Source organism: Amblyomma maculatum, chromosome 9, assembly GCF_055883805.1.
Source record: "Amblyomma maculatum isolate TAMU_Amacu chromosome 9, ASM5588380v1, whole genome shotgun sequence".
Classification (NCBI taxonomy): domain Eukaryota; kingdom Metazoa; phylum Arthropoda; class Arachnida; order Ixodida; family Ixodidae; genus Amblyomma; species Amblyomma maculatum.
The window spans coordinates 33,687,543-33,708,459 of record NC_139352.1 but is presented as its reverse complement, the minus strand read 5'-3'; the positions used below and the strand labels follow the sequence as shown (position 1 = coordinate 33,708,459).

The window sequence follows — 20,917 nt, the reverse complement described above, 5'->3', positions numbered from 1 at the left end:
TGAGCCATCGGATAACTCCGCGGCGGTAATGTCGGTGCCTTCCACAGTGTAAGGCATAGTCAAGGCGGTGTTGGGCTTGGCGGGACGCGACGTCGCCACCGCCGCTGCGCGCGAACGCGCCGATGTCGTGAGACAGCTGATAGGCTTAGCTGTCGCAGCTGTTGCGGCCAAAAAAAATTTGGTCGAAAAATCCTCGAACTGCTTGCCTTGGTCTGGAAATCACCACACCGGGTCCGGAGCGATAGACGAACGTCCAGGGCAACGTTGGTGAACGCAAGTGGCAAGAAATACGAAATTCTGCTGCGAAATCACGGAGCTCATTGAGATGCGTCCGCTAGCTCCACGATCAAGAGAGCAGCTCCAAATGCTAGGAGCACATTGAAATTCCGCGACCACGACGAAAGTACGACCACGGCGGAGACGAATCGGCTGGCGTAGTGTTGCTCCCGCTGGAATGCTTTACAGGAAAGGAAAGGCGCAGTATCTGTCCCACTCTCCGTGATCACATGACCTACACTATACGGGAAACGATGAAGGTGGCAGTTTTTTATTTTTTTAAGCATAAACAGTGACAGAGATGCGGTAGTGAAAGGCTGCAGAATAATTTTGACCACCTGGTTGGTTGGTTCATAGGAAGGGAAAGCCGCAGTATCTGTCACACTTGCTCTGTGGACACCTGAACCGCGCCGTAAGGGAAGGGTAGAAGTTGGGAGTGAAAGTGGATAGAGAGAAAGGGGAGCCGTAGTGGAGGGCTGCGGAGTAATTTCGACCACCTGGGGATCTTTAACGTGCGCTGAGCCCCGCCGGGGTGGTGCAGTGGTAAGACGCCCCACTACTGTGCCGGAGTTCCCGGGTTCGAACCCGACCTCGGCGGCTGCGTTTCGATGGAGGCGAAACGAAGAGGCGTCGTGTGCTGTGCGATGTCAGCGCACGTTAAAGATCCCCAGGTGGTCGAAATTACTTCGTAGCCCTCCACTAAGGCTCCTCTTTCTCTCTTTCCACTTTCACTCCCACCTTTCTCCCTTCCCTTACAGTGCAGTTGCGGTGTCCACAAAAAAAAAACAAGTGAGACAGTTACAGCGCCTTTCCCTTCCTACAAATAAATCAGTTTTTAACGCGCGCTGACGTCGCACAGCACACGGACGTCACTTCGTTTCGCCTCCATCGAAACGCAGCCGCCGTGGTCGGGTTCGAACCCGGGAACTCCGGCACAGTAGTCGGGCGTCTTACCTGGGCAACTTTAAAGTGCACAGACCTCGTACAGTACAGGGACGCCTCTCCCATTTGCCTCCATAGGAAGCACCCGCTGGCGGTCGGGATCGGCCCCGGGTTCTCTGGAACAGTACTCAGATATCTTAACCACAGCATCACCGTGGTGGGGCGAGGTCAATGGTAAACTACATTTTGGAAGGTCTGATATAATTTGATTCAGAGGAAAGGGAACGTGCAGTATGTCACACTTTTGCTGTGGATGTGGACATTTGAACGGCGAGCGCCGCCTGGGCAGCACATGGTTATGAAACACGCCGAACCAGCTACGGAACGGAATATTACAATATTACAGTCCTGGCGTATGTTTCTCTATCGGCCTGTGGGGCTACAGTTTCAGCTATGCATATTGCGCCATCTGGAAGGCGCGGCGGAAAAAAACAGATGTTTGGATCCGAAGTCGTCGGTGTTCACACCTTTTCCGATCACATTGCGGCTATCCGCAGGAACAAACAGAAAACATTTAGTGAAGTGCGGAACTCAATTTATTGCGATTTACAGAATAGCTGCAAAATAATACGCCCAAAAAGCAGCAGAAAATCAGGGTTTTTCGATTCCTGTTTGTGGAGCCTTTAGGGTAGCAAAATTAGAGACAGCGCTGGCGAAGAGCAGCCAGTAAGGCGTGCAAGAACGGGACATTGTTTCACGTATAACGTTTGAATTCTTTAAATTCTAGTTAAATTTGTGTTCATATTGCGCGAAAGGAGTGCACATGAGAAGGACAGAAAGGAAAACAAACCACGCGCTTACTTGCCCGTATTGCCCCTTTGCACCACTTCGAATGATTAGCTTCACCTCGGACAGACGAGAAAACGTGGAATGCTCATTTACTCACTCTGTCAACAAATGAGCCACCAAAGATTGAATCTCACCTTCAATAGGAAGTACACAACAGATTGAACTTGGACTGCGAATTCGCCGTAGATTATCTAGGTGTTGCTGCACTGACTTTATTCGCGCCTGACACACAATTTGAGACAGCGCAATAAACTTTACGTTTTCAAAATTTGCCTCAGCAAATAAATGGGCAGAAAGCCACCTAACAGCGCACTGTGAAGGTTTCGCTCAGCCATGTTTGACGGCTGCTACTAAGAATGCGTGCGCTATACCGCTGCGTGGAAGGTTTGTTTATACGCATTCACACTTACAGGAATCCAGAATTGCGTGTGTGTGGGGGGGGGGGGGGGGATAGCTTGTTTACGCGCTGTTGGTACGTTGCCACTGAAATCAAAGCCCAGCGCACGGTTTCCCACTTTGCTTATCGTTCACTGTCTTCCATTTAAGGCATATGTTGGGGGGAGCTGGCCCAGAAGCACGAAACGCACTCCAGTCCACGCACGAGAAGTGGCTTTCTTTGGTTTCTTTTGAACATTTTTGTTGGTAACACACACCCGATGTGTGTGTATGTGCGGCGAAAAACTTAAAAGCGGCCATAAAAATGGTCTGTTCTAACACGCTGACGCTGTTGGAAAGCAGGTATTTCCCAGCTTCTTCCGCTTCCCTAGATGAGAAGCGAATATTGCTCTTCTCGCGGGCCGCGCGGGCCGCGGTGCCACTTGTTCAGGCGCAGAGGCGCCTCCATACCAGCGCACCACGCGCATTGTTTTCACATTATAAAGTCCTCACTAGGTTTGGAAACCCTAAGACAAGAAACATGGTGCACAATCGGAAACAAGCAGCCTCCGTTGAAGGTGCCAACGTGATATTTCTGTGGAGACCGCACTACTCAAGCTCTCTAAAAAACAAGCGAAGGTTGTCTTTACTTCCTTTCTAGAAGGAACATCCTTTTCTGTCTAGTAGTTGAGAAGTACTTTTCTCAGAGTGCTGTTCTATTTTTCTCCTGCTATTGTCCTTGATCTCTTGTTTTTTTGTTTTTTTTTTGTTCATCATCATCATCATCAGCCTGATTATACCCACTGCAGGGCGAAGGCCTCTACCTGTCCTAAGTAGATATATTCGCCTACTACTTCCAGTATTTCGCTACCTAATGTAAACTGCTGTTCCTTCCCGAGGCTGTTGAACATTACCTTAGTCTTGTGCATATTGATTTTCAAGCCTACCTTTCTACTTTTCCTGTCTAGGTCATCAATCATTATTTGCAGTTCATCCCCAGAGTTTCTTAGCAAGGCAATGTCATCAGCAAATCGCAGATTACTGAGGTATTCTCCATCTACCCTTATCCTTAACTACTCCCATTCCAAGTCTCTGAATACTTCCTCTAAACAAGCTGTGAATAGTACTGGGGAGATTGTGTCTCCTTGCCTAACACCTTTCTTTATGGGAATTTTGTTACTTTCTTTATGCAGAACTATGGTTGCTGTGCAGCCACTATATATATCTTCCAGCACTTTCACGTACGGCTCGTCTACCCCCTGATTTCGCAATGCCTGCATCACCGCCGAGGTTTCAACTGAGTCAAATGCTTTTTCGTAATCAATGAATGCTATGTATAAGGGCTGGTTATATTCCGAGCATTTTTCTATCACCTGATTGATGGTATGGATATGATCGATAGTATAGTACCGTTTCCGAAACACTGCTTGATCCTTTGCTTGATTGCAGTCTAAGGTTGTCCTGATTCTATTAGCGATTACCTTAGTAAATACCTTATATGTAACAGACAGTAAGCTGATTGGTCTGTAATTTTTAAGGCCCTTAGAGTCCCCTTTCTTGTGAATGAGGATAATGTTTGCATTCTTCCATGGTTCCGGTACCGTCGATGACACCAGACACTGCGTATACAGGGTGGCCAGTTTTTCTAGCACGATATCCCCCCCGTCCTTCAACAAACATCTAGTTATCTGATCCTCTCCAGCTGATTTCCCCCTTTTTCTTAGTTTCTAGTGCTTTCTTGACCTCGTCCTTCGTCACTGGTGGAACGTCTGACTGTTTTTCCTTACCGCCAATCTCCTTACGCTCCTGACTACTTTGGCTACTGTAGAGATCTGTATAGAACTCGTCGGCTACTTTGACTATCTTTTCCATATTAGTGATGACGTTGCCCGCCTTGTCCCTTATCGCATACATCTGGTTTTTGCCTATGCCCAATTTCTTCTTTACCGCTTTAAGGCTTCCCCCGTTCTTTACAGCATGCTCAATTTTCTCCATGTTATACTTCCTTATGTCGGCCACCTTACGCTTATTGATTAGCTTTGATATTTCGGCCAATTCGATCTGGTCTGTTGGATTGGAAGCTTTCATACTCTGGCGTTTCTTAATCAAATCTTTCGTCTCCTTAGACAGCTTACCGGTATCCTCTCTAACTATCCTACCGCCTACTTCTAGCGCGCACTCAGTAATGATATCTCTGAATGTTTTGTTCATAAATTATGTGAAAAAAAAACAGCATGAGAATGATGTCGGTAGACCTTTTTTTCACCTCAACTAATATTCAGAATGGGGTCGTAAGTGAATATTATTTGATGACTTTTTTTTTCGTAGTAATACTGCGACCGTCGTCTTATTGTTGTCGTTCAATACTCGTATTATATATATCTTCTCTCTTTTCATTAGAGTCTGTAGTGTTTTCCTGGTACGTCCCTAAATATATCCACAGACATCGTAGACATTTTTCTGTTCAAAATTGCCTTAGCTGAAACGTTATGGCCATCCTCCGGCACTGGAAATGAGCTGACTGATATGTTCAACAAACACTAATAAGGTTTATTACTTTGTTTTTTATACTATATATGATATCCAAAATTCTGCTGTGCCCTTTCGCAAAATTACCTTTTTATCTTACTCGTTCGCTTACCCTGAAATGTCCACTAACAAATCTGAAACATTGCGGCGAAGGCGGAACAATTTGGTTTCGAAAAGCTCTCCAAGAACGGCTCGGATTTCGCTGCGGCGGGGCGGCGAGATAATCTCTAACTCTCCGCGAGCGTGTGCTTCAAACGATAAACGTGTTGGCGCGCAACGGCGCCCCCTTGCTCCGCAAGCAGGCTTTGGGAGACCAGCAGCCACTGCCGCTCGGAATATGAAGTCGGGGGGAATCCAGAGGAGCATTGTTTCGCAGGATGTCTGTAAAGTCATTTCCCTGCTCTGTGTGATGGGAAGCCTCGCGTAAGTATATTCACGTGTTCCTTGCCCTATCACGTCTTCTTTGTTGCCTATGGTGTCACAGATGCCTGGGAATCAAGGGCCTTTCTGAACCCTGTTGTCAGACGCATGTATGGTTTCGGAAATGAGAAAAACGCGACGGTCGTACGACGGTCGTACGACGGGACGCCAATGCTCACTGACTAGTTATATTCCAGTGCTCTTTTGAAACAGGGTTTCAGGACTGGGTTTGAGGAATGTTGTGGTGGGGCTGACTGAGAAAAGGGCTCAAGCTCATTAATGCTGTGTCCTTATTTTGCCAACAAATTTGTAAAAAGAAGGTATCGAGAGATGTTTGTATGCACGAATTGAATATTTGGCCAAATATTTGGGGAATCCCCTAAGGTGGAGTAGATTTGTAATAAGGGAGCAATTACTCATTGACATCCCCACAACGCAGCCATACGGCTAAGAAAATTCTTCCCCGGACCAGGACCACTTTTTTAACTACAAAGTTTCTGAGAAAGCTGTATAGCGTTCCTTCGTAGCCGTATGGCTGCGCTTGAGTGTATGTCAATTAGTAATCACTCCCTAATTCAATATTTAACACAAATATTTCTACAAGTAACATTGAGAGCATCCCTATTGTGATCAGTGCAGGTTCAGCTGGCGTTGTAATTAAATATTTTATTATATCGGCTTCCGTGCATGATTCATGGTATTGACACAAAGGAAGTGTACAAATGTTCGGCCAGGCATAGAACAGTTGACGCCGCCTCTAGTACTTAAAAGCAGAAAATTATTTAAGTCGAATTTTCCTTTTGCCGAGTGCTTAGCCAATGACGTATGTATTCATTGAGATATCTTCATGGGAATACCACAACTCTTACTCTGCAAGCTTATTTAAACGCTTCACACTCTATAACATTTCCTTTGTGTCAATACCATGAATCATGCACTGAAGCCGATATAATAAAATATTTAAGTACAACGCCAGCTGAACCTGAACTGATCACAATAGGGAAGCTCTCAATGTTACTTGTAGAAATATTTGTGTTAAATGTTGAGTTAGGGAGTGATTGCTAGGAGTAAACTATAACGCTAAATACTAGCGTCTCGACGGCCAGAAAGCATTTCACCATGCTAATAAGAAATTCACGGCGCCCTGCGGAAAGGTTTTTCTCAGAGGCAAATGTGCCGCATAACAGCGATAGTTGTCTATGTTAAACGGTGCACAAACCAAACAATATGTGCTGTCGTTAAACTTCATATGAAGTTAACTATTGCTGTTTTGTTTTCTTATGAAATGGCACATCAAATTTTGCAGTGAAGGATGCATCGTAACAGCCCCGAGTCTTGTCCGACTTGAAACAGAAGAAACTGTACTCGTCATAAACAGTGGAAGTGCACCAAAAACCGTCACTCTAAAGGCTACCGATTATCCATCTGAGGCGCGACTACTCTTCTCTGACTCGTTCATTTTGGAAGCTGGTAAGTATTAGTAGAAAAGGAACATAGCTTACGCTGTTACTTTACAGAGAAGCATAGGCGTGTAGTGACTCTGCTAGGAAATATCTTAATATTTCATTCGTTCAGAGTGGCATGCGTTGTTTCTGTGAACCATGTCTTGTACTAAATGTAAACAGTAAATACCTATATGAGATTGTTGTTGGTAGTAGTACTGTCGATAGAGAAAGTTGCACTTTAAATTAGAGAGGAGGAGAAATTTTTTCCCTGATTGTTTCACTGAGAATATAATTATAGATCTACCGCGAACTACCGTAATATTTCTACACTTCGGAAATTAAAAGCAATAACAATGAATTGTAAATTGCCGTTGATTTGAGAGTAATGAACCAAAGGTACATCCACTGTAGAACATAAATTTGAAAAATGCAGCATTATTACTCCAACAAGCTGTCGAGCTCTTATGTTTTCCTAAACTCTTGCTGGGACCCTAGAATGAAATAAGAGAGAAGGAATTTGCAGCACGCATTCAGTTTTGGAAATGAATACAAAATGTTTAGGATTCTATTATGGAAATTAAATGAAACAGAAAGGACCTGGAAATTTAATACCAATAGATCCCCAAACGAACATCAACAAGCATGTGGGGAAATCTCAATGTGATAGCCTCTCTGTGGTAACTATCTTTCCGAATGATGCAATATACTAATGCTTTCTTATGTACGTCCAAGCTAGGCTGTACGATTTACCTGAATTCTTCGGTCGTGACACCCATATCCACTTTGCAGTCCTGATCACACTTGACGGTACTGTCCTCGCGGGCAACCAGTAGTGTCTTTATACAAGGATATGAAGCTCGTTTTATGCCGCCTTACGCTACACTCCACCCTTATTTATTTATTTATTTATTTATTTATTTATTTATTATTTATTTATTTATTAACAATTCTGGAGAGTGTTTACATGACTCCAAGTAGGAGTGAGCTACTTAAAAATGTCCAAAAAATCGTACTCTGCATTGCTAACTTCATTCATTAGGGAGAAGATTTTATTGTCCAACGCACGCTGATAACGATATATGCATATTCATTGCATCGTATTTCCGCTCACACAGTTGATTATAAAACTGAAATTGGCCACAGCATGCATCCATCTTTCTTGTTGCGTACCCGTATCTAGGAAGCAATTGAGTATAAAATAAAGGGAATACTGGCCACATGTTTTTATGATAATTACATCGGCGCATAGGTTATTTAAGTTTGACAGGTTAAAGTACTGGTTGGTGAATGGTGCTATAATCTCGGAGTAGTTTCTAATGCGCAAACTAATTAGCGCCTCACTTCGACCGCTTCTGTCACCGTCGGCTGTTGCAGGTTTCTGCATTTCGTTCGAAGTCATTTTTTTATTTCGCACGCGACCAGCGCAGAAAGTATTGGCATGGAATCCTGACATTCCATGCTGCGTTGGGGAACAAGGAATTCCAATTCTCTATTCAGGTATCCCTATTGCATATACCCCTTATTTACTCCGAAGGCGCCGAAGAATCCTCGTAATTATTTCCGCATTACGTCATATCACTCCTAATAATCTTCATTACAGCTAGCTGTGGTTAGAGAAAGCAAAAAAAAAAAAAAAACAGAAAAGACGGCAGTCTTCAGTGTATTACTGAGTGAATGTGTCCTTAAACTGGCATATTGCATACTGAAAGCAAGGAAGAATTAATCTTACATTTCGGTGCAATCTCTATTTAAGGCCACGATTGCAGAGAAAAGAAGCTGAGATAACTGGAGTTCTTTCTATGGCTTACTTTGTCGCCCTAACTGATATAATGTGTTTTTGCGAGCTCAGCCTTTTTCAGGAGGAAGCGAGTCTCGAATTAGCCTGAACATAAACGCCACATTTATTGTTTTGCCTGTGTGCTCATTAATAGAATATAAAAAAGCAGCATTTTTCTGCTCTGTTTATTTATTAAGGTGTATAAAAGTTCTTGGAGCAATATTGGTTTTTTGCAGACTTCTACCCAGAAGCTTCGAGATAAGTGCATATGTGGGTCGCGGCGCGCTATATTAAAAAGTGTTATCTGTGGTCATGCTGTCTGCTGTAAAGCTGGGACTGCAGGTGACTAAAAGCACCATTGGGAAGATAAGAAAATATCCGGAGACTAGGTAGTCGTTGCCAGTGCAGGACAAGACTAGTAAGACACCAGTGCCAAAGTACTACTATTCCAGTTCCCGACAAATGCCCACACTGCGAAGAACCCGCTTGCGACACCACTGTCCGGCATCTAGTATGGACATGCCCAGGAACTTCGCATATTCGCAACACCATTCTACAAAAAGCTGGACTTTCACCGAGTAATGACTCTCATTTCCACTTATGGACAACAAGCAACATTTATGCACGCAGCTTGTGTGACTTCTTGCAAATGGCTGCACTCCACACATTCCTGTGACGCTATACCACCACCTTTTATGCCGTGTGGCAAACTCAGCGCTATAAATAAATAAATGTGAGTGGAAGGTTAATTACGCAATGCCTGGGTTCAGGATGGTGGTTTAGACGCTCTGGTAATTTTCGAAAAATAAAATGAGCGCGGTGTATAGATACTTGCGTTCCGCATCTAAAACTTGCAGGGTCATAGATTGAATGCACTGGGCGGAATTGTGACGAAAACAGAACGATTCGAAGCTTCAGAAGCTTGCTGAAATATCAGATTTGCAAACTATTTGGAGCTGTTTCGCATAGGCAGGATTAGAAAGAACCCGAAGATAAGAGGTTTGACGGGTCTTGAAGAACAATAACAATATCGAAATCAGCCAAGTCCTCCAAAAGCAGAACGACGCATGAACACACAAATACTACATATTATCATTATGACCACGTGTAAAGATTCAAAAATGATTGTTACTGTTTTCATTAAAGGCTAATAAGAATTAAGTGTCCTTCCTAAAACCGGACATGCCACTTAGACCAAATTATATATTCAAAATAGAAATTACAAATTAAATATGAGAGACAAAAGTTGGGAATAAATTATGTGGTCTCTTGCGGACAGCGCTAGAATGCGAATAGCATTTGGCCCCTTTTAGGAAGGCTGCATACTTAAGGCCCCTCTGCATTCAAAATGCTTTTATTATCGGTGCAGGATTTGGGGGCTTAATGTCAAGTTTTATTCCTCAACGGATACTCCAGGGCTCCTACAATTTGCTTGCGTTTTGGGATGCAGCTGGATCACTACAGCCGATAAATTCGACCTTACGCTACAGAGCCCACCGAAAACCCAGGGGCAACACTGAGGGGAGCCTCTATCTCAAGCCTTCAGATAGTGAATGATGTGCGGACGTAGCGCATAAGCGTGCTAGTTTCAACATTGACATTCTGGCCATCTCATTTTAAGACTATCTACACTCGCCGTATCTCCTAATACGAGAACAGCAGACACTTGGAAACTTCCCATATGTTTATGGAGGCCGAAGATGTCAACCCTACCCTTCAGTCAGTCAGTCAGTTTTTATTTGCAGGAAATCCCTCCTTCCTGCGGGTGGCAGAGACAAAAGGCATGATTGCCTGACCAGGTCTCTGCCCCCGTAACTAAGCAATCTACAGCAGTACATCAGAAAGCTGGTACAATACATAATAAATATGAACATATAAGCCGAGAAAAAATGCACGCATACATTTATACAGCATGGCTCTATTCTTGCAACCACTATGAACTGGAGCGGCGTAATTCTATTTATTTATTTTTGTGTTACATTGAACATTAGCTGATATCACACAAACATAGAAAAAAGTTCATATCATATTGAAAAGAAAACATGCATTTAACAACGTACTTTACATTGTCAAAATTGCCCGGAGTTGCCGTTTGAACGCCTTTGTCGGTAAACAGAAATACAAAATAGAAACATAGCGATTTAACATGTCTATTACCTGATATTCCAAGTCTTGCTTTTGATAGTTAGTTCTAACTTTTTTGGTTCTCCGTTTGGAATTACGTATATCATATGCCACCAAGACATGCATGCAAATAGTGTGGGGTTTCTTTTTATATATTTGCTGTGCCAGTACCCATCAACAGACTTTATTTGCTGGTAAAATATCAAAGATGGGAAAACGTGGTTACGTTGGCAGCAATCTAATAGGGGTGGTGTGGTTCATAAAAATTCGGAGGACACGCTTTTGAAGCGTTTGTAGCCTATCACAGTTCCAACCTGGCATCGTTTCAAAGACTAGAATATACCAAATACAGTTAATTATGTTAGAGGCAATGTCGAGAGTAATTGTTGCGCTGATTCTCGATAAGAGAGTATGCATTTTTAACGCATATAACTCATGCTGAACAGCTTGTGTGAGACTTACATGCCGCAGTGCATACCTTTACCAATTTGCAGATACTTGAATTCGCGCCTACATGTGTGTTAATGTATGTTAAAGTACTGTGAGGCTGAGAAAAAGCCATCATGTTGATGCGGCATTGGTTATCTTACATTTCTTTATTTGTTCGGCTCTCCTGTAGCATAAACACAGCACACACGCCTTCACATTCGTTGTTCCATCAGGTGTTCCCGTTGTTCTTCCTTTGCAACAGTGTAAACGTTTACCTGTGTTCACACAGGTGGTGAGAAGCTTGTATTCATGAAACTCGACGAGAGCAAGTTCTCCGCTGAAGACTTCCAGGCAAACAGGTCCAAGTACATCTCCCTGAAGGTTCAGTGCGATCGAGAGTTCGACAAAGCGGCAGTTCTTCTTTTGAGCCCGCAGTCTGGCTACCTGTTTTTGGAAACGGACAGACCTGTGTACAAGCCAAATGAAATAGGTACGTAACGATCTTCGGCTATCCAGCAACACTCTCTTCTAAAAAATATATCTTTATTTCTGCAATGTAAACATTAGAAATTTGGACGACAAGCCATGGTCATTGTGTGCGCGCGCATGGGCGTTGGAACCTCCATTTTTCTGCGCCAGCACCCTCAGGCTACTAACTTTTAAACACTATCCTTTAAACATTCATCTCCGGCATGCAGATCTTTCTAAATTGCTCCTCAGGCCTACCTTCCATGAGCCCCCTATGCCATGCCTCCCATCTCACTACCTGCGGCTACGAGACCTCACCCGCTTCTATATTTCAAATGATCCATCCAACACCTCTTATCTATATGCCACCGCCAGGTTAGCTATACCCTCTGTCAGCTCGTTCTCATTGATCCTGCACCCCATTCCCCTCCTTTACAAAGGATTCCAGGCAGAAAACGCGAAAAAGCCGAATTTCTTGATTTTGCTTTCCCACACCTCCTAAAAATGTAGCTTCGATTGTGAATATTTTTAACCATTATGCAGTGTTGTAAACACATATCTCTGCTCACCTTTCGTCTTCACAGTCTCCAGTTTTGGAAATGTATTATTGTGCCCTAACTCTAAGAGTAAAAAGGTGACTAGTTTTTATTATTATTGATCCTCTAATTAGGTTGCTCTATATGTCACTTAGGCTATGGGCAACCGGCTGCAAAATTCCTCTGCTGAGCATTTGCTCTATATGGTTTGCCGTTTAATAATAAATATCAGTAAGCGCTCAAATGTTCACCGGGGTTACATAGTAGTTAAGAATAAAAAACAAAGGCGATACCACACAACCAGTGAAATTAGGTATTACGGGAAGGAAGCTCAGAATGTCTAAACAGATGCCTGATAGCCTAAAATGAGTTTGCAACAGGGTGATTCGTGCAGTGAAATATATATATTTTTTCCCGGAATATTAGCGCTGAACATGCGTGACTCGAAATGTGAAACGTCTTGTTTCCGCTTTCGGGGACTTTTCAGGGATTTCGAAAAGACCTAGCTAAACTGCGAAATGAAATCTAAACGAGAATTACAATTAAACATTTCAATTGCCCTAACCATATAAGTGTACAGTTTGGAGGGGTTACACAATTTCGGGAAGGAAAACGAGGCTTTTATTTTCTCCTATGATATTTTCTGCAATACCTTCTGCTAGTAAGCAGTGCTTAACAAAGTGAAGCCAAATACACGATTGTGCAACGCCTTGTTTTAATTTTATTTATAAGGAGAGTAATACTGAATTACACACTAATGTTCGCGGGTTGTGCGAAACTGATTTTTGCCTGAGTTCAGCGTTTTAGAATAGGGCGGAAAATCAACGAAACCGAAGAAAAACCCGGCAGCTTCTTTTTTTTTTTTTTTGGTGCAAGTTTGTCTCTGCCGCGTTTAATGTTGCCAATAATTTACGTTCTATGTGATGGTTATATTACTGCATACTTTCAACCACTTGATGTACTGCTTGCTTTCCAGTTCACATCCGAGTCCTTGCCATTGACGAGGAGCAACTCCCTACAAATTCCAGCGTTGTGTTGGAGATCAAGGTACCACTAGCCACAATTTAGAGCTTTTTTTTTTTCACACAATTTTGTAGCGAAAGCTACACAACGCTAGGTTTTCAAGCCGTCGGCCTGGCAACGTGGCCGTTAATTGTAGAAGTAAAAGAAGAAGATGAGGAAGTAGTAGAAAAAGAAGAAGTAGTAGAAGAAGAAGAAGTAAATGAAGAAGAAGCAGACAGATAACTCTGTAGTTGGTGGAGGCGACCGACAACAGTGAGTGGCTAGGACAGGAGGCTCGTTCGAGCGTTTTTATGACGGCACATTAAATCCAGCTTTCCGCAGAAAAAAATTCTGCAACTCTTACAGCTTTCGCTCTATCACTAGGTTCAAGCCAGGCTTAAACCCCCACAATTTTTTCTCGTAGCACTCAACTTCGTAAATATAATAATCTTCCTACAGCTAGTTCCATATGTCTGGTGCAGTATTTGACGCTGGCCCAAGAACTTTTGTTAAACACGACGTTAAGGAGAATTTTAGAACAGGTGCTTTGTTGCCAGCCACAATATAGCTTGCAAATTTTAAATTCATTGTTTTCTATGTCGTCTGCGTAAATTCTGTCAAGCCGCAGTGAAATCAAAGATAATCATTCCACTAACCTGATTTGTTTCTTGTAGAGGGTGGTCATGGTCGACTAAAAGGCCTAAAGGTGAAAAAGCAACAGTAAACAATAATCTGGTTCTGTAGTAGTTGAACGTGTGAAAAAGATAGTATTTGGGGGTTATTAGCGCAATCATAAAGAATAGCTCGATCTAATCTAACCCATAATATTTACAATATTGAAGCAATGCACAGGTGCAGGTGTGCACCATGGCTTCAGTCAAGAACTTAAAAAAAACACACAAAAAAACACAAAAAGCGCTTCTCTGTCACAGCAATACTTTTTGGAAATTTTGTACGCCTTGTGAAAAAAATTATTGTGGTTCAGCTCTGGTTAAACCGAGGGCTAGCGAAAGCTAGAAAGCTATGATTACGCTTGGAAATTGGCGGTGGCTTAGCTCAGCTAGGCCAGCATATACGTAGCGGAAGCATGTGTGCCTTGCGCTGGGTTGCCTACTCTCCACTCCAATTTAATCCTATCGAATCCAGTGTAATCTATTCCAATCCAGTCTAATATAATCCAATCCAAATCAATCCAGTGTAATCCTATCCAATTTCAGTCTTAGCAAGTGCAATTCATTCCAGTCTATCCAATCCAATCCAATCCTGTCCAATTAGACGCAATCGTGTCCAATTCAAACCAAATCAGTTCAATCCAAAGCAGTCTACTCCAATCGAATCCAATCCAATCGTGTGCAATGCTGAGTACAGTTCGCCCGAAATGCACTTCTGACTAGCCTCTCATCATCACTACTATCATCCTCACGCTAGAGAAGGAGAAATAAGATAGGCTGTTCACGATGCAACCTGGTTAAATTGGCTCGAAGTACTTCCATGCGATAAAGGAAAAATTAATCTCGGTCGTGGTTCACTTCGTTAAAACGTTCGGCTAGAGATCCGAGGGATAGAGGTTCGATTCCCGGTGGAGACAGTTTTTTTTTTCTTTTTTAGGAGACTGTAGCTCCTCTTCACAACGTAGCTGCAGCCACCCGAGCTCTCGCTTGGCGGTCGGAGTGTTGTTTTCGCAACAAAAAGATTTTTCGTAATTCAGAATTCCCAACATTACTGCCAGTATTTTTCAAGAACTGAATTCTCACCAACGTTTCACTATGAGATCACTCACATCAGTCCTGGAGCAGAGGAATAAAATTGTCTTGTGTCTGACTTGATTTAGCAGCTTGATCGGACCGTCATAACCCACGTGTCTTGGCGGGAGAATTTAAGACAGTGCAGAATAGAACCTTCACCTTCAACCTTTGATTTTCCGATTTTTAAACATAACAGCATCCATTCCAACCAGGCATTTTGGCTTGCATCTACAGAGCTCCGGTGAATAAAAAAGGGAAGCGGATTGGAAACCGAGGACATGTGAAATGCGAGTGCGGAACGTCGTAGCTGTGACGGCTGCTAATCACTCCGCGTGTTAACCTGAAACACAACCTTGCGCTCTGCATACCGAGATAGACAAACCAGAAGAGTAGTGTCTCTAAATTGATACGAGAATGCAGCAATCTAAAGTAGTGTTCAATCAAGTTCTTAGTAATGTAGCTAAGCGCTGGAAGTTACAAGGAAATATATATATATACTTAGCGACAGGTACTGTTATCAGATTCCGACGAGGACATTGCACCAACTTGAAGAATACGATTGAGGTCGGGCTGCTTTGAAAGGCACTCTAGAATTCTGATTGACAGTTTTGCAGGTATCCCATAAGAGGAAAGTACATAACATCTGATTTGTTATGTGAATTGAGTGAGATTGTGTGAGAAAATGTGAGGTTATTGCCTCATACAATCTTTTTAGTAGGATAGGACCGGTGATCCCGTGGCCCTAATAAGAAAATAAAGAATGAAGAGAGGCAGCAGCAGGAAAAATACAATGCGGGGTGGATGAAGAGTCAGCACCTAGAGCAGGTTCGATGCTGACACGAATTTCTTGAAAGGGGACAGCCTTTCCAAAGGCTTCTGATAAAGAATGCAGCTACGGGGGAACAGTTCTTAATGCTTTCCCTAAGGAGGGGAGAAGGACAAAGAAACAGAATAATAACACATTAAGAGAACCACACCTACCACGCCCTGCAGAAAAGCATTCAAGAGGAAGCCAAAGTAGAAAGTGATAAGAAAACATGTTTGGAAAAACACGTGCAGCTTTTGCTATTGCGGAGGGGGGATGGAGTGTGCATGTGCTGTGAACAAACTGTAGAATTAATACTATATGGGATTGTTTTTCCGACTAGCCATGGCGCGTACGGACATATTTAAGTGTTTCTGGCGTTCCTTTCGAGATGTTTATTCTTGTTGGTTTCAATGTTCGAAATTTCTATATTAGATATACCTCCCCGTATTTTCTTTTTCTTCAAGATTTAGGCGCGACTGGAGAATAAATAATTTTATTTCTTCGCATTTTCGGTCTTTCTCTTTGAAATGCAGGGAAACAGCTCCTGGGAGCTTTCTGTTTGTGTCTGTCCGATGGCCATCTAGTGTTATGTTCATCAATTGCCCTGTCTGTCTGATGTAGTTTATTTATTTTATTTATTTATTGTACCTCAATGGCCCCTGTTATGGGGCATTACATGAGGGATTAGGGCATTACATGAGGGATGGCAGAGGGATTACATGGCAGAGGAAGCATATTACAGGGGAGATAACGTTTTACGATGTGCAATTAAAGCCTGATCTTTTAGTGAAAAGTGAAATAGCTTGCAGTACTTTTTACCGTAGTGTCCTTTTGTAAACGATTGCACGTCTTACGTCCGGGTCGACAGGAAGGATGTGGTTGTGTTGGATGATTGTTGTGGAGTTTAAATCCAGTAGAATATCTCTGAGGTTTACTTTACGTTTGTATGTTACCCTTAGTACCTCCGGAAATATTTTCTTCAGACGTCCGTTAGACGTTAGCATGGAGTGGTATTTTCGCAGATTATTGATTATGTCTAGAAGGGCAAATTACAAATGAAGCTGGCGTTCAGCTTTTGGTCATTTCGTGAGTACATCTTTGCGGTTTAAAGTGGTTGTTTTCTCGACAGTCATATTAAAGGAGTTATCGAGCTAGTTTCTTTTAATTAGTATTGCCTTCAATGAATTTCGTTTAGGCAACCATTATCATCTCCAGATATTTTTGTAAGCTTGCTCGCTTGTCCTACATATATACCTCTGTTCCAAAGCTCGGATGATGACTGGTGAAATATAGTTATTGTTGCCAGACATATGGCTCCTTGTAGAAGTAAGTTTTATGTTTTCCATTTTTCACCAACACAGTGGTGTCGAGAAAGTCGATTTTTAATTGCAAAGACTAACAAGTCAATTTAATGCTGCTTTGATGATTATTAAAAAGGGAGATGAACGATTGGAGTGATTATGCTCCATGCAACCATATAATGCAGATACTGTCATTATAGCAAATGCATATGTGTGGTTTATTCTAAAATGAATTCAATATTTTGATTGTAGAACTCGTGAATATATTCGCGTCAGTTGGGGCCAACGGAGTGCCTATGCTGGTTCCGAATATGGGCAGATGATAGGATGAATGAAGCTGCAAATAATGTAAAGTTAGCATTAGCTTAAGGAGCGATAGAAAAATATAGCCGCTTGCAGGGGAGGGGGGGGGGGTGGTTGGTGATTAATGTTTGCGAGAGGGTGTCGATACCTTTCTCGATAGGAATATTAGAGTAGACTGCCGTGACATCAAGTGTGGCAAGTATACAGTCTTCTGAAAGGTTGCACGTGTTATTATAAGCTCAATTATTGGGAGAAAGTAAGGTGTGTCCTGCACAAACGAAGGAAGCTGGGTTGGGAGGTCTGCCAGGTGATGACTTAAGAATATTGACAGGTTTTTTTGTGGGTGTATTATTGTTGGAAGCAATCGGCCTTCATGGTATATATGTGGTAAGCAACGCTTCTGCAGAAACCTTGTGAATCTTGGCCAGTAGGTAAAACTAACCTCCTGTTTGTTTGCTGAATTGAGAAATTTGTATTCGTATCGATTTTTTGTGCATCCTGGGGAATATATTTCCTATTTTACTCAAGAGCACATCACTGAACTGTTCTGTTGGATCGGTATTTAATTTTCATAGTGGCAACCCAAGGAGTACACAATACGCAGCCCCCCTGGGCCCGCATATGCAGGATGCGCTGGGGAAACCACAATGATGCAATAATATTGCAAGGGCTAACTGAGTACATATTCCCACATCTGGCACTCAAGGATCCTTCTTGGGGAGTTATAAGGTCAATCCAAAGCAAATTTGGGCTCTATGTAAAATACGCCTGTGCGAACCTAAATGGGGCTGCCCACACAAAATCCGAAAGGTCGCACATGTGCCAAGGCAGGGCTTAAAAACTGGCATGCCCGCACGCTTCCTACTTGTCTTCCTTAAGGGGTACTCGAGAGGAAGTCCCGCAGAACTATGGGCTCCATGTAGAAAACGCCAGGGCTTCCACAAATGGGGCTGCCCACCAAAAAACTCAATATTTTCAGGATGGGTTGTGGCGGGACTCAAAATTGCTTATACCCACTCCTCACCACATTGGTCTCTTTCGGGGTACTTACAGGCAGATACGAAGCAAATGTGGTCCTAAAGCAATTAGAAGATGGGCGACCCCAAATGGGGCGGCTCACTGAAAAGCCTAATAGGTCCCGAATGGGTCGCAGCCGGGATAAAAAGCGGACATGCCCCTATGCTGCCAGCACGGGTCCTGTTTGGGGTACTTTCGGGCAAGTGAAACATAAATTCGTACTCTATGTGGCAAAAATAAGATGAACCCAAATGTGGCTGCCCATGGAAGACAATAGTGGGCCCAAAATTGGCCCTAAGCTGGCTTACCTCTCCGAAACGTCTCCATCGCACATTTAAGACTGCCATTTTATTTATAATATTTATATTACACGCGCCTGTAATCGCTTTTTCTGGAAGTTTTACATAATGTTTGTAAGCATATTCTCAACATGCCATTACTCAAGACTACCTTTTTTACAATGCAACTATGTTATTTATGTTCTATTGGCAGAAAATATGCAGCAGTAATGGTTCCGCTTTATGTACTAAACAACCCCCGAATCTTTCTTGCGTCATTCTTATGCGGTATAGATACCGAATTAAATTGCCAGACCAATACTTAGGGGGAAGTGTGGGCAAGTCTACATTATTACAGTGATGGGAATAAATGTCTCTTATGCTGCTCAGTATATAATGCCAGGTAAATAAATAGTGCTGAGCGTTTCACACGCTATGGTTCATGAAACTTGGGTAGCCCCGAAAATACCAACCGCAATTCATTAGGGCAACATGTGGGCAGTCCAAATCGGGCTAGCCTCTGTAAAGCCCGCTACGGTACAATTCTAGTATTGGAGGAATTAACCGACGTTAGCATTAAAACGTTGTTTATTGGGGCGGCACCCGCCTGTACAAAAGTAGAGCCCATTACATGACTGGTATGGTGCCCACAATTAGCTATCTGGGCCGGATTCGGGCAGCGCTATTTGAACTGCCCACAAGGGTACAAATTGGAACCCATCGTGGTAAAATTGCGCAGCCCGCACGGGGCCCTCTGAACACGAGTTGCAACTCCCACATGGGCCCCGTATCGGCTGCTCCATGAGCCAAGCGTGGGCCCCCGCTTCATAGCCCATGTTGGGCTACATGGGAAGAGTTGTTAAGATTTCCATAGTCCTCTTTGTTGTAAATTTTGACTTGGACAATAATTATGCGGCATCTTTGTCAGCTGTCAGCAGGTTTGGATAACTATATCAGTCCTAGAAGCTAGGTTGTCAAGAGTGGCTCTTTCGGTTGTAGAGAGGTTTTTGGGGTTTCGAGGTAGCTTTCTTTTTCAATAATTTCTTTTGAGATGGCTTTAATATATTGGTCGAGTTGGGGGCTGCGCTTTGCATCAGGAAACCATGTGATCCAGTAGGTTAGTGGCTTCCGGTATATTATTTTTTTTGAGGGGAGAGGGGAAAAGAATTCTTTTATATGCATTCTCCTCGCGAATTTAGTTATATCGCCGAGAAGTTCGAATTCTATAAAGCTAATTATTGCTGGGCAGAAAGTTAGGTATCGTTCTAGGATCTGTTTTTACCATCGTTTAATGATTAAGATATGTCAATGACGTTGCTATTATTTATGTCTTGTTGGTTGGTGAAACACATCGCTGTTGTGAAACAGTAAGAGGTATGCCTGGCTTTCTAGGTGTATCATTAGCCTTGGGGCAGCTTATCTCTTTTCAATATACATTGATTTTTACAAGTTGTGCTCTTTCCTTCTCAAAAATTCTTCTAAAGCTTGACCCTCGTCCGCGGTTTATGTTATTGCACCCAATTGGTCGGTAAGTGCATCTACTTGTTCTTGATAGTGTTGTTTAAATGGCTATCAAAGCTACTGAAGCTCATCTGAAAGCTTTTCCAGCGAATGAATAGTTTAGTAGGAGCGCACCGAGAGCGCACTTCACATTAATCCCAAGTCCTTCCGGTATTATGGCTTTCGTTAAACAATTTAAAAGTATATAATTGCGAGATGTAGTTAGTGCCTTTTGCGGCTTGTTTTCTGGCAACATTTCGGTTCTAGCTCTAAGTCACTTCCTCTTGCCCCGAATGGACTTCTGGATAGGCGTTAGTTGCTAAGGGGTGGCTGACGTAGGTCTTGTATACCCGGTGAAGTCCACGTCACTGTACGCCTGGTATCAGGTGTCTTTCCTAGAATGTGTCGGTCTCTGTATGAAAGTACTGCGGTTTGTCTTCAGGCCCGCATGTGCGTGTTGTTGTGCTGGTGCGGATTCCATGGCCTCCGTTTGCATCTATATGTCACGGGTCCTGCTAATGGGAGGTCGTGGGCATTCCGGTTAGTTGTTATTTTCGTGTGCGGGGAGTTGTTCCGTGCTCGCCAGAGAAATGCGTGCGATAGGTTCACATGGTTGTGTTCACTTAAAAAGTTCCTCATTTTATACTTGATCATGTTGGCCACTAGTCGAACGCCTCGAAATCTGGTGTGTAGTCCACCTGTAGCCGGGTCTGCGTCATTGTCATGGTGGATTTTTGGTCGTGGATTACTTCAACGTATTCATGATTGAGTTCCCTGTCGAGCAAGAAGTAATTTTAAATGCGTTCTCTGCGTGTGCTGCTCGGAATCGTGATGGGTATATGTGCATTTGGTG

General features: G+C 43.0%; 1 protein-coding gene across 1 annotated transcript in view; it reads left to right on the top strand.

Moving 5' to 3' along the window:
* The first annotated feature begins 5,248 nt into the window (after positions 1 to 5,248).
* LOC146178798 (venom factor-like) overlaps positions 5,249 to 20,917 on the top strand; it is a 108,926-nt gene continuing 93,257 nt past the window's right edge. Inside the window, exons 1-4 of the mRNA XM_084580037.1 lie at positions 5,249 to 5,334; positions 6,638 to 6,801; positions 11,396 to 11,596; positions 13,087 to 13,166. Of these exons, the coding sequence (XP_084436163.1) occupies positions 5,249 to 5,334; positions 6,638 to 6,801; positions 11,396 to 11,596; positions 13,087 to 13,166 (531 nt within the window). The remainder of the gene's footprint in view (positions 5,335 to 6,637; positions 6,802 to 11,395; positions 11,597 to 13,086; positions 13,167 to 20,917) is intronic.